At 48.4% G+C, this 14,455-nt stretch overlaps 2 protein-coding genes across 2 annotated transcripts; both read left to right on the forward strand.

Moving 5' to 3' along the window:
* Positions 1-1,366: 1,366 nt before the first annotated feature.
* Positions 1,367-1,999, forward strand: LACBIDRAFT_305071 (uncharacterized protein; the record flags this gene model as incomplete). The annotated part of the gene is made up of 2 exons (XM_001874420.1): positions 1,367-1,546; positions 1,598-1,999. 2 exons carry the CDS (start codon positions 1,367-1,369, stop codon positions 1,997-1,999), a joined length of 582 nt encoding a protein of 193 aa, XP_001874455.1.
* Positions 2,000-4,057: 2,058 nt separating this feature from the next.
* On the forward strand, positions 4,058-4,652 carry LACBIDRAFT_305072 (uncharacterized protein; the record flags this gene model as incomplete). Its single annotated transcript, XM_001874421.1, has 2 exons — positions 4,058-4,074; positions 4,127-4,652. The coding sequence occupies 2 exons, from the start codon at positions 4,058-4,060 to the stop codon at positions 4,650-4,652; spliced, it is 543 nt and encodes a 180-aa protein (XP_001874456.1).
* Positions 4,653-14,455: the final 9,803 nt, after the last annotated feature.

The following is a 14,455-nucleotide window of genomic DNA, read 5'->3' on the forward strand; positions in this document are numbered from 1 at the left end:
TTTTATACTCTGCTGGTTTAGCTAAGCACTATGAGATCTCTCTGCCATATTGACTATGAATAAAAGCTTCAAGACTCCTAAGATCGGGGAAGATAGCCAGCTATGACATCATACCATCGAACAGCAAGTTACCGATTCATTTGAATCACCGGACTTCCAAATGCAGACATAAAGCTTGGTGTGTTCCTGTGACTGGATCATATGATCATTACATAATGCCCTTCTCCATGGCCGGCCAAAAATTAAGAGAGACAAAGAAAGCTGAAGATCTTTGAAATGAATTCCATTCTTTACAAAAAGTGCTGGAGAATATGGAAGATCTTTGAATATATACAAGATCTTTAGCAATCTAGTATATCTTTGACAATTGTTGGAGAAGTATAGATTCTTCAAGATTCTTGACTATTTGTCGCCTTAGAAAATCAACAATCTTCAAAGATCTTCAAAGATCCTCAACAATCTTCAAAGATCTTCTGAGATCTTCAACAATCTTTGAAGATCTTCGTGAAAAATTCATGGGTTTCAAGAAAAATTTATTTTTGTCCACAGCTAACCTTCATAATCTTCTAAAGAGGCCGCATCAGTAGAATCACAACCCCTTTCACTTTCACTTTCCAGCTAAATGCAAAACCCTAGACACCTCCCGAAAATTTCTGGTGTCCGCCTCGCTTTGTGCAAACAGCTGCATTTGGCTCAATAATAACCTCAATTGGAGCATGGAGCACTCCATTACATGACATATACCTGAGTTGGTGGAGGACTTGCGTCATTCGTGCTCGCTTCCTTCCGCAAATGGTTGTTTGCACAAAGCGAGGCGGAGTCAAGAAATTTCGGCGAGGTGTCTAGGGTTTTGCATTTAGCTGTCACTTTCACAACCCCTTTCACTTTCACTTCCAGGCACTTTCACTTTCACATCACTTTCAATTAACTTTCAAGGCACCTTTTCCCGCCCTTTTGGGTCTTTCCCCCTTTGGACCTCTTTCAAATTTGTTGATCAATATATTTTATAGGGTAGCATTCGGGGTGAAGATCTATCATCTAATAATGAATTTTCAGTGAGGATTAAAGAGGTAGAAGATGTGTTTTCCATGCCAAAATCAGAAGAAGACTTGTTGAAGGCTGTCGATCACGCAACATGTTGAACATCCGAATTTGGAAATTTTTGGACTTGTTAACTTTTCCGTTACACTACATCTCTCCCTTCCCCTCCTCTGGCGCGCGATGTCTTCACGATTGGGTATGTGTCTGGCCAGCACAAATCCTTTTATGATGACATCGACGTGGCTTATCGCCGTCGTCAGGTTCGATTCCAGAAGCAGCAGCCCGCCTCACCCAAGCCCCGCCACTCCCGTCGCATCACAAGCCCATGGTGGTTTCAGCTACCAGCAAAGCACACACCACGCCACTCAGGTCGCTTCGCCCTTCCGAAACGAAAGTCGCACAGGCGAATGACCAGCGTGCACTGCACAGATCCCGTTCCTGGCCTCACCGCTTGAGGCTGTCCCAGAGTCGGACAACGAGGAAGAGAGACCATTGCTTACGTTTTGTAAGTTTCTCCTCTCTTCTTACTGAAGGAGGACTGATAGTGCATGCATAGCCCTCCGTAGGGTTTTGCACGACCACATCTACAACTACGCTCAGCACCGACCGACCTCGCACCCTTAGACCACGAGCATCAAGCCTTCTCCCCTGGTCCGAACCCGGGGACGCGCATCATGGTGGAGGTGCGGGATATGGATGGGGTGTCGTCGCTTGGTTGTTTGTGTTCCCCTCGTCTGTGAGTACGCATTTGCCTGACAAGGCGCTCCTGACCTCGGTGATGATGGACGACGTCTCTTCGCATCTGGTCAAGGCGGCCTGGTGGGTGTTTTTTTACTACTCGTCTCTACCCGCGACACGTCAAGCCTGCACCGCCTGGCTCAAAAAGCACGTTCGCAATGCCTACTCACTCGAAACGAGCAGACGAGCAGATGCCGTGGAATGCCTTGGCCACTACTAGACAATGACTCGTCCTGAGTGCGTCCTTCCTTCCTCTCCCCCCCTTCCTTTCTGACTCTCGATATCCATCCAGCTGAACAACTCTGCGCAACGTCGAATCTGAATTACACAACTCCTCAATCACAGCACAGCAAGCATGGTGGGACTATGGTCAAGCTTTGCAGTGGGTCGGCGAGACTGTTGCGGCAATGGTTCCCCAGGCCACAACCCCTTCCAGCGAGTCTGATTTCGAGTTAGCGAGGACATTAGAGGGTTAGCGTCGTTCTAGTAGTAATTACTACCATTGTTTCCATCAAATATCAGAAATCTATTCACTTTTGCCTACTTTTAAGCCCCTTTCAAGTCACCTTTTGAAAGCTGCACCTCTTTCATGGTCCCCTTTTGAACCACTTGCAGCCCCTTTTGTCCCTTTTGAAAGCGGAAATCCCTTTTCAAACAATATGGCCTGGGCTTCCAAAAGCGGAAACGCTTTCATGCTTTCATGCTTTCAAAAGCGGTGAAAGCGGCTAAAGCCGGACTTGTAATTTTACTGATGCGAGGGGGTATATCGGCAGGACTTGGTCATTAAAAACGATCTGCACTCAGCCTTACATAGCTCGCGTTTTGGGTGGGTGACACGACGCATGTTGGGGTACGCTCTATCTCCAAAGTAGATGCAGGCACAATTCATTTCATGAATGCCAAATGGCCGTTCTTGAGCACTCAGATTGGTTATCATTTCACACATACAGCACATAGACATACATAGTACATACATACATAGACCGATCGATTTGATCGAAATCATTGCTGGAGTTCAATATTCTACGTGTAGAGTCAATGGCTTTGCTCTGGCGCGTTTCAAGCATGATCTTCAGTGGATTGACAGCCAAAGAGCACTTGCGCCGTCAAAGAGCGACAGTGAGCATGACTTCGAGTTGCAGAAGAGATAGAGTACCATTTGATGGCCTTGAAAGAATCAACCGAAAAAGGTCAAACGTAGTCATACATGATCCTCCTGTAAGCCAGAATTGGCAGTGATTGTGCCAGTAGAAGTGACCAGTCTGCACAGGAGTGTCAGGTTTAGGGAAGTGTGACATAGGCAGAGACAATGTATCACTTGACTCCTCAATCCGACCGAGTGCTCAGAGCGAAGGTTTTGTGGCTCTAGTTTGTCGACGTCATGGCTCGTGTATGTATCCAGGTGTCTAAGGGCTTGTAGCTGGTGAAGTGATTGCATCTAAATCGACATTCCATGGCGTACTTCACAAGCGCCGTTGCCCTGATAGAAAACCCGCGATAAGTATACATAGTTCATACACCAATCAACTCACCTAACAGCACAACCGCTTCTTCGGTTGCACGCGAAGCAGCTCTACACGTCTACGTGGTTCTGAGTACTGGATTTGAAGCTGACGGTGATGAGATGCACGGGTTGCCCCCTATGATTGGAAACATTTTGGTAATTTGAAGAGGGCATAGTCACGGCACTTTCACACGACGGACCGGCGATATGAGCAGATAGATTATGGGCATCGAGTTGTACATCCCTTCGGAGGTGAAAATCCGTGGTGACTGCTGAGCAAAAAGAAGAGCTCTCCGGCAGCGCGTTCAGAGTGGAGATACGTCGCGTCCGGAGTGATGTGAATGTAAGGGAGCTGTTCGACCCAGTTGTCCTAGATCGACCAATGAGTCAGCTTCATTCGAGGTGTGAGGCCATGAGGAGCGGAAACTCACATTGGACGGCGCAACATCGAATCTCGACGAGTTTGAGGCTTCAAGTACACTTACATAGTTCGTAAGATAATTCAAGAGATGATGGAATTGTTGAGTTGTTGCTACCCGCTGCTTCGGCCAACGCCAATAGTCAGATAAAGCTTGGATAAATCCTGATAAATCGAACGTCGGTCGTGATCGAAAGAACTCGCTAAAGAAAAGTTCCAACATGACTCTCACCAGGGCCCATGATTTATCGAGGAGAGTGGCAGGAAGCTCAATGGTCACGCCATGACTTTACCTTCTTGACTCAAGAGCTAAAGCCAGGTTCACATCCAAAGTTTATCATACTCCGAGTCAAGCAATGTCCGATGGCTCACAGTCAGTTCTTTACCTTACCCCACTAAAATCAACCCCAATGACAATAAAATAGACTACAAAAGACATGGTACAAAGCACTGAACGATGCCGAAGCCTACTTCAAACACCTCTTCACCTCCCCTTCCTCAGACTGGAAATGCATGTCCAACTCATCCAAGGACGCTTCCTCTTCCTCTTCCTCCAAGGGCAAAGGCAAAGCACGTGTCTCGTCCGTCCCAGAGCTCGCAGATGTCATTGTCCATCGCGCGTATAGCAAGGCCGGCGAAGAGGTCTATAGGATCGTGTTGGACGTGCCCACCCCAAGCGAGGATATGGTGTCGCTGGAACCCTGGAAAACGGTCTTGACTACACCTGAATTGAGGACGGAGTGGGATCCGGCCGTGGATGACACGCGTTTGTTGGAGATTTTCGACCATACCACGAGGATGGTAAGATCCGAAAGATGGGCAAGACCTGAGCGTCTGAAAGCTCGATTGTGTGCAAAACAACTAGCTATACAGACGCTAAGAGGGATGGTGGGTGGGTTCGAAAATTTCACTGAGGTTGAGAGGACTCTTTTTGCCGCGTCAGAACGATAATCTGAATGACAAGGAGAATGTAGTTCTCCTTGTCTAGGATTCGGAGACATACATGAGTGTTTGTACTTATGAGTACAAACCATCTCGTTCTGACGCTCAGCCGTTATCTTATCCGATAATGAGCTTGCACTCGTGCCTTGTGCTTGCTCATCGCGGAATGAGATAACTCTAGTGTTTTGTGAGATGTAGGAAGGAGGGAAGTATTTAAATACAACAGATATTTAAATGCAAGAAATCCGTAGACACGGATAACCTGTGTGTGCCTAGGACTTGCCCAGCTGGCTCAAATTGGATCTTAAATAATAATGGTAAGATCCGAAAGATGGGCAAGACCTGAGCGTCTGAAAGCTCGATTGTGTGCAAAACAACTAGCTATACCAACCAGAGTGGAAGCTCACAACAAGCAAGTTGGTTCAGCACAGAGGAACTACCCAATCAAGCGGCACTCTGGGAGAGAAATTTCGTGAATTAAAATACAAGTACAGGAGAGGAGTTTTAAGATAATTTTTTGTGAAGCGATATAAATACAGGTAGATTACAGAACGAGGTTCCCGTTAGAGGCGACAATGAGCGCCGAAGGGATTTTATTGTTAATACGAAACTGTTCGAAGATTGCGGCCAACGAGTCAAGGTGGGACTTGTTGTATGCTTTTGATGTACTCATAGGAAGAATCTCTTCCATGCGACGCCAGTAAAGTAAGAAGGCGAGAGAAGTCCAACCGCCTGTTGCAGCTACAATTTCAGGTGATACGCCAGCAAGGAGAAGTTCGACAGCGCCGCCAATGCGAAAACTATGGCCCAAGATGTGGGCGAGCATGGCGGACGACCAGATCTGGTTACAGAAATTGAGAAATTCATGTTTGAGAAGGATCTTCGACTGATCAGAAGCAGTCGTATAAGTGAAAAGGGGGGCAGAGTGATCAGTGGATGAGTTAACTTCAAGATGATTCTTCAGTGCAGTGACAGGGCAAAGGATGTCGTTCCGTGCAGTAAGGATTATGGAGGCGCCGAGTTCCTTCGTAGTTTTCATCCAAGGAATATGGAAGCTTGCAGAGGAGGAACCATCTCGCAGCGTGCGGAAAGTGATCCTAAAGGAATATAAGAGAATATATATAAAAAGGAAAGGTAGCGCACATAACGGAGCGAAGGACGTGATATTTCTCATCAAATGCAGCAGCAGTGGTAACAGCTAGTTCGCCTAGCCGTCGGCAGCCAAAGAATGTGCACAGAGCGAGGGCCCAGACTGCTGCATGGAAAGGAGTAGAAAGGTTAAGAGCACGGCGAAGAGCCAAGAGGTGCTCAATGGAGACAGGGGCACGGAGAGGACGTTGATGTTTTGTCCCTTCTTTGTTTGCAGACACCCAGGCCAGGTGAACCCATTCGTCGTCTCCAAACCAAGGGGCATGATTGACGACATGCCATGCACGGATACTGGACAACCAGGAGCGTATAGTATTCCCAGCTTGTCTACCCTTATATTCGCCGATGAAGGCACAGAGTAGGGGATAAGAAGCAGGCATTCGCGCTTCCTCATCGATACCCCATGTATCGCAGAATTGGGTGAAGCGCAGAGCGCCGGCAGCATACGTGGATTTGGTGTTAGGTGCATATGCCCCACGGATGGACATCATAGCACTATTGACCAAGTGTGGATGAAGAGAAGCGATAAGGTGCTGTCAGTGACGAACAGCGTGGGGTGTATCCCAGGCAAACAAGCGATCCGCAGCAGCGACATGAGGGCGTAAAGAATTTTGAGAGATTTGTCGCCTGGTGTGAGGTTTCCTGGGTTTGATGAGTCGGGACGATAGAGGTGAGACGTCGTGAGGGAGAGTAAAATAATCAGTTGTTGTAGATGGTGATTGCAGAGTAGTTATGGGAGGCGATGTCATAGTTGTAGATAGCGATTCCAGTGTAGTTGTGGAAGGTGATGTCGAAGCAGGTGTGGAAGGTGTGATATGAGGCTGGAAAGGAGTAAAGAGAATATGACGACATGTGGGGCGCGGAGGAACAGGATGTGAACCACCCACAGTCGTCTCGACAACACGCGTCGCCGGTTTAAAAGGGTGTTGGAGACTAAATAAATGATGTGAGAATAAGGAGGAAGTAAATGGTGTCAGGAAAGAAGGCTAACCTAGGCATGAACAAAACAAGAGGATAGCTCATCAGGGAGCATGAAAAACGGGAAGATTTGCTTCCCAACAGGTCCTGGTTCCCCACGCGAGATAGGATCAGCTGGATTAGCTTCAGATTCAATATAAACAGTTTTAAAAACAAGGGAGGTAGCCATTAGAATGAGATGTGTGCGACGAACTGCAAGATTCAGATAGATGTTGCCACTGTGGCCCTTATCAAGGGCACTGATGGTGCCTTGGTTGTCAGAATGGACAAGCAGGTGAAGGTCCCGAAGACCTCTGGACTCCAAAACAAGGGCAAGAAGCTCGATGGCAACAGTCTCGAGCCAGCAGATGTCGCGGCCTTCAATCTTCCAAGAAGACGAAAGCTGGAAGGCAGCCCATTCATCACCAATGATAATGCCAATACCCCACGATGTAGAGGCATCAACATACAACCCAAGATCTGATAAAGGACCAAGAGGGTGAAGGGACCGAGATACCCCCCGCAAAGTAAGTTTGACCAACCACCAATTCAAGTCAGTAATCAGGGAGTGTGGGGGATACTTTGTGAGGAATTCGTCACCATGGAAGGTAGACGCAAAGTTAGAAAGCGAAGGCAAGTGGGAGCGACCATCAAGATAAACAAAAGCGATGTGACAAAGAGATCCGTGGATCTTTTCAACATCCCGTAAATGGCAAGGTCGGCCGTCAAAGTCAGTCAGGAATTGAAGGACGCGTTGATGGAATTTGTTTCTCTTTCCTTCCGGCAAGCTAACGAGCTTCCGAGGGATATCCCAGAGAAATCCGATAAACGTCGTGACAAAAGAGAAGCGTTCGTCACCCTTCTCATCATGCCAAGGTACTCCCAAAGAGGAGATGTGGCGAAGCATATCGTCGCGGTCATAGTCATAGTGAAAATCGCCATCAACGAAGAGGCCGGATGGCGAAGGGAATCGGAAAGCCTTCAGGTCGTCTTCGTATTTTGGCACTGGGAAGACCCCTTCAGCTCTCCAAATGTCAACGACGGCGTTTGCAATCATACCAGCATTACTGCTGGCACAAGCAGCTCCAAACGGATGATCGTGATTGATGAAGAAGTCGTCAGAAGTGCCTTGGACGACTAGCCAAGGTTTGTGGGATGGGAGAACGGGGCAGGTCCGATGGAACTTCTTGATATCAAGGGTGCACGCTTGTGTTCCAGGAGGTGCATGAGAAATCTACGCAGAGATCCAGAAACATGAGTAAGATGTAGAAGGAAAGATAGATCAAACAGGAAGGTGAAGATGAGATAACGTGCAAAACACATGAAACATGAAAGAAAGGTGATATCATGCATGGCAAATTAAAGATGATACATGCAACATTATAACGTCGAGTGCATAAAGAGAAAGTCATCACGCTCAACACGCGGAAGAGGAACATCACACTCGACGTGTGGAAGAGGGGTCATCACGCTCGACGCGCGGAAGAGGAATCATCACGCTTTACACGTGGAAGATAATCACCGTGCCAGTGGCACGGAAGAGGAAGGATGATACAGAGGACTAGGTAACTTGCATGAAGCAAAAATACCCAAGGAGCGACTGGACGCAAGGCCAGCGCTAAGAAGAAAACATCTCCATGCACGAAACACAAAGGAGATGTGTAACAAGAAGGAAGAAAGGTGGGAAAAGAAACAGAATAGGGGAGAAAACTCACGATCTCAGCAACCTTGGATGCGGTGTCAAAGTGCGTTGGGAAATCATCCTTGTGGATGTAGGAATTGACAGAGGCATGTGACTTGGAAGCCTTGGAAAGGTGTTGACAAACCCTCAACTTGTCGGGCACCCCGGGCTCTTGCAGCTGAACAGAGACGATGAGAGATGAAGATTGAAAGGGGCCACGCAAAATTTTTTCTGCAACCTCGCGAGAGAATGGGCCTGATAACCTGCCGGCGTTCACTTCTTTAGCAAGGTAGTCGGAAACAGTATCGGGATAAGAAAGAATGGAAGGATTGTTGGGCATGATGACGGTGTGAGGAAGTGAGGGCATATGCCCAATAGGAAACCCGAAGCGCAGGTTAAAAGGCAGGAGAGGGTAGCTGTCGAAAAGGTTGTGTTTGCGCAGTAGAGAGTCGAAGGCGTCGGGACTATATGGGTGCAAGACTCTGTGAAATAGAAGGGAATCCTCAGAAGAGGTACAAGCCAGAGGGGGCCGAGGAACGATGGAAGAGGAAAAGTCGGAGTAGGAAAGATGAAGAGAAAGCGACACCTGAAGGAAAGCATCAGTTTGAGGGTCTGGAACGGCAAATCCATGCGAAGGCGTGATGGCGTTTACTCCCGCAGAAGGAGCAGAGATGGGCGCGCTCGTCTTTATGAGAGCATGGGTGCCCACGGTCGCCTCGAAGGTTCCAGCTGATGCAAATGACTCGGTTGTCGGGGCTGAGGAGGTTATGGTCACTGTACTTGGACCATACTGGCTTGCCGTCAGATTTGAACTTGATGACGACGGTGCTATCGGCGTGTTGAGTTGCGTCGTGGCCTCGCTCAGTGCAGATAAGGCAGTCGGGTGTCGAGGAGGAGGACTTGCCGCTGCCTGAAGAAAAGGGCTGTGAAGGCCATGTTTGAGAAGAGCGAGAAGTGATTCGTGGCGTGAGTTTCCCAAACGTCGCGCTGAGAGAAGGCTTGGTAGGTTCAGACCCCATCATCCCACGAATGTCAGCCATCATTTCACGCTGCTTCTCGGACAGCTTGTAGGCCTGGTAATAACGAGCGGCGTCAAATTCACCGTATTTCGCCCAATGTTCCTGATGGAACTTCAGCTCATCAGGTTTCCAGGCCTCGTAAAGGTCGTCCTTTGTGTCCTGAGCAGTATAGAAGCAGAAGTGATCATTATACCAGTTACTATGAGCCTCGCCAGTGCCCTCTTCATCACGTTCCTTTTGAAATAAATACATGTTACCAGCAGCCTCTGTCCACTGGCTGCAAGACAAGGAGAGTTCCTTCCCGAAGCGGACAGACAATTTCTCAATGTCAAGAATAACAGTACCCTTCGTTTCCCCAGGATTTGGATTAGTCTTCGTCGTAGGCAGAGTAGAAGCCTCAACATTCAAGATATTCAGATTCTTGTTAAGGAAAAAAGGCAAAGGTACAGCAATGCAAAGTTCGGTGTCAAAGAGGCTCTGAGGGAAGGTAGCTTGCCAAGGAACACCCACAACCCAAGGTACCATTTTTTTCCCATTCATACAACGCCGCTTCGCCATCCTAGCTTCTTCCACAGAGGGCTTAACATCATCAGTAGGCTTCCGTTTCACTTTCAGCTTCTCCACCCATGGCTGTAGGACTATGCCTTATATATTGGACTAATCCACCCATGCCTATTGCATAGGGGATGGAAATATCCAGGCCCTTTGGGATGTGGACTGGTGCAGGCCACCCTACATGATATATTGCCTCTCTGTATTTGTTTCTGTATTTGTTCTCCAGCTGATTTGTCAATATTAACAAACAACAAATACAATTTTGGCTTCAATGAGAGTATTTTGTCCCTTGGCCATGTTCCTCTGCAAAAGAAGGCCAGAATATATATATATATAGATCTGCAGATATTTTTATGCATCCTAGAATAGTTTCCCCCGCTTCTCTGTGCCCAGAATAGATGGATGCGGCAAACCGCATCTGGATGTCGTTTGGTATGTAGGGGCCTCTGATAAATACATGTCAACAAACATCTCCGTTGGCTTCAAATGAAAGCATTCCGTCCCTTGCCCGTGTTCCTCTGCAAAGGAAGCCCAGAAACCACAAATATATATATCTGTAGATATTTTTATACATTTTAGAAGAGTTTCCCTTGCTTCTCCGTGCCCAGAATAGCTGGATGCAACAAACTGAATCTGGATGTCATTTGGTGTTTCGGGGCCTCTGATAAATAGATGCAAATAATGAATATATTTACTCCTCGTCCTCCTCTACCAGGGCCTCTAATATTGGATTGACCGATGATCCAGGGCCTTCGTTGCTCTCCTCTTCACTAGTTAATGGTACCAGTGGCTTCTCCCATAGTCGGGTGAAGCGCTGGTGAAGGGAAAGCTGAATGCAAGCCTGACGGCTCGCATACGCCCTCACCCCTTCGCGCGTTGGATTGTCTAAACCTGGCCATCCCCCTTGGCGTTCATTCCACCACTCGACCTTCCACTCCAATGTCTTCCGGACCCTCCGCATCTCCTCCTTCAGTAACTGCACCTCTTCTGTCCACCTTAGATGTCGAGCCCTCGCTTTTGCCCATTCAATACGAACCGCTGCAAACGAGCGGCTATTAGTCAACCATGTTCATGCTAAACAAGTAGTCTACTTACCCTCGTGCAGTACCGCATCACTGCCGTCCCCAATCGCATCAGCAGTTGTCCAAATCCACGACACTGATTTCTTCCCTTGACCCAAACCCAACTTGGCTGCTTTGCGTTGTTTCTTTGAACGTTCTTGTCCAGCAGGGTTGATTGGATCGGTTGGATCATTGATACTGATCTCCATCCCGTCAGGTGTGGTGAGGTTGCCGTTTCTTAGTATCCGAAGGCTCCTCTCCCAATCCCCAGGACCCAATAGCTCCATCAGGGCCTTGCGTGCGGCTCGGTATTTCACGGCCAATGCTTTCGTTTTGTCTTCAAGATGATCGAGGGTTTCCTTGGCTCTCGTGTTTGGGTTCTGGCCTCGGATATTTCGATTTTGAAAGCCAATGAACGATAAGCGACCGCGCTGGACGTTGCGTATTTTCTCCAATATGTCGTAGCATTGCGCCTCCCGTAATTTGATCTCGATGTCGACCAAAACCTTGCTGCAGTTGTGCGTCCGCTGAGCGCTTGGAAGGGCCGAAGGCAGCCAGAGGCGTTGATGCTCTGGTTCCACACTGTCCCGCTTGGCCTCGACCATCTCTCGTTGTGAAGCTTCGTGCTCGCCAGCTAAAACCGTCGCCGCAGGCATGTAAATGGCCTGGAGGTTGCGGAACCGTTTCATTTCGCGGAGGAGAAGAAGGCGGCGGCGTTGAACCTCATTTTCTTTATGAGTTGTAAACTCCTCCCGTCGCTTAGTGTCCCAAACAATCCGTTGTCTAATAAACTGTTGGTGATCGATGTCAATCAAATACAATTTGTGGACTTACTGTGATTCTTCGATGATCAGCCCCATTGAAATAAAAGCCGTCGGTCCCGTTTCATGTAGCTGAGGCGTGCCAGCCGTGACTGCATTTTTCTCCTCCTCGAGTAATGTTTTCTTCACCTGGTCCTGAGAGGCGTCTGGAAACCGGGGGTAAGAAATGGCAAATGAGAATGGTATTATACTTACGGGCCACTACTGACAAATAAGGATTTGTCTTCTTGGGATCCTTCTCCCAATCGAGTATTGTCTGCGTCCACTCCTTCTCCAATTCGCCCTTCTCCGTCAGAGACGCCGTAAAATCCTCGAAAATCTTCTGTTGGCGCTTCTGCTCTGGTATCGCAAGGAGGAGACGGGAGTGTAAAGTACGTCCTACGTGATAACGCCATCAGAACGGTTCAAACGAAGAATAAAAACATACCTAGCGAAACATATTTACGGAAATTATGATGACCCAAATGGTCATCAAGTGTATCGTGCCTGGATCCCGGACCCATTTCTTTGGTACTGTTGGCCACGCGATTCAACTCGGCCCAACTTCGCTCAATACCCTCGCCGTCCGTTCGGCTGACACCAGGTTTCAAGTTCAGTGAATGGGGTGCCTGGCAAGGGACCTTATGCATGGGACAGTGACACTTTGGTATCCCCCAATCCACGTTCACGGATGGCGGTAGATGGAGGTCGACGGGGAGCTTCGGCATTCGAGACGCAAATTTTAGTTTAAACTGGCAGGCGATGTCATACGACACGAAGACGGCGGCGACGAGGAGTGGAGTGAGTGCAGAAAGAAGGATAAAGTCCATGTTACAGTATCTAGGGCGCCGTTAGGTTCCACAAAACCCTGTTATTTGATATAGCTTACCGTTCCCCTTTTTGGAGGTCCCCAACTCCGCCAGCACGAACAATTTCATGTCGTGCGCAGACGCACATTCCTACACCTGTAGAACGCAAGCCAGCCGAGAATTGAGTCTCAGCATTGGCAAGAGTCTTGAAGCCGGTACACGTGCTAATCTTCATTTTGAGATTAGCGCAAGTCAAATGATCAAGGAAGCGGTTGCTACTCACATCCTTCTGTGTGGCATATTTGAGAATGTGTTTTTGATAGGGTGCATCTTCGGGGAAATAGGCGAAACCGGTGTGAAGACCAGGGTCCTTTTTCAGGCTTGAACGCATGAGGTTCTTGAGGCGAAAATTCGCATCCATGGCGACGATCAGAACGTACAGGAACCTAACGAATGATTAATGTTAGTGCCTGGATGGTGACAGCCGCGAGGAAACAACATACTTCCATTCCAGGCCAACATCCCGCCAGTTTTCAGGGAGATTAATGCCAGGGATAGGACATACAGGACAGATCGTAGTGAGGTCCCCCCGGCCAGTCGAAATTAGCCCATTCTTGATATTCCCCCGGCCATGTCGTTTCAATAACTTGAGGTGGCGAAATTCGCGAATCATTCGCATAAGGGACTTGTAACGCGTCTGAAACAAAGGGATGGTCGTGACTTTCAACACAAGCAAGAAACAGCATCTGACTCACCTTAGGGATCTTCAGCTCCATGTTGTCTGTCAGGTATTCAAGTGATTTGTAGAACTCGTGGGCAGAGAGCTTTCCGGTCAGGGTGACGACGTGGAACAGCTCAAGCAATCGGAACATCGCGCACGTTTGGGGATGGTGGACGGTTGCGGGAAACCACTCGCTTCGAATCAGTTGTTGCCGGTTCGAAATCATCCGTTGATCGCAACCACAGAAATCGACCGCGACGTGATGCAGACCGTTGGTGTGAAGCACGGTGAAATCTTTATGGCCAGGTTGGGGGCTAACGCAAGTTGAATTGGTGTGGCCAACCTGAACACGAAGGCCCATGGACTTTAATGATATCTTCTCGAAATATGACCCGTTCCACTTCTATACGTAATTCAGCAAACCGAGAGTGAGAGCGGGTAAATGCTCACCTGAATGATATGGAGGGGGAGCAGTTGATGACGGAAGACGCAGCAACTCGAGCACTCTAGAAGCCGGCCCATACAGTCCTCGCAACGGTATATCCCAGGATTTGTGGATGCACAAGACATGCATTCCACCTCAGCGCTGACGTCGCCTCGTCCTTCTAGCCTCAACATCTCCAGCAGATATTCCTCCCGATAACCGGGATCTGACTTGCTTTGCCCAGCCCACTCACGTAGAGGATCATCCTGTAAGTTGTCAGAAGTGCACAATCGAGTGCAATCAACCACACTCACGGATGTGGGATAGCGTTTTGCGGCTACCTTGGCAGCTACAGGTAAGTCCTCCACCTCCGCGCCGAGCTCTTCCTCAAGTTCATCCCCCGGTAAAAGGTCGACGGTATCGTAGTCGATACTCGCATTCCACTCGTAAACGGGCGAAGGAAAGCGATTTGAGGATGCCGCCCCTTTTCGTGGTGAACGAGCAGTCTGAATGAGATTTCGGCCATGATTAGAGAGCCGAACCGTGCGAGATTGAGGGATCACTATGTCCTCGTCACTGTGATCATCTCGAACAATGACGAAACCTTTCTTTGTCTTGGCCATGGGAAAGTTTAGG

The sequence above is a fragment of the Laccaria bicolor genome, genomic scaffold (genome assembly GCF_000143565.1).
Source record: "Laccaria bicolor S238N-H82 LACBIscaffold_2 genomic scaffold, whole genome shotgun sequence".
NCBI classification, from domain to species: domain Eukaryota; kingdom Fungi; phylum Basidiomycota; class Agaricomycetes; order Agaricales; family Hydnangiaceae; genus Laccaria; species Laccaria bicolor.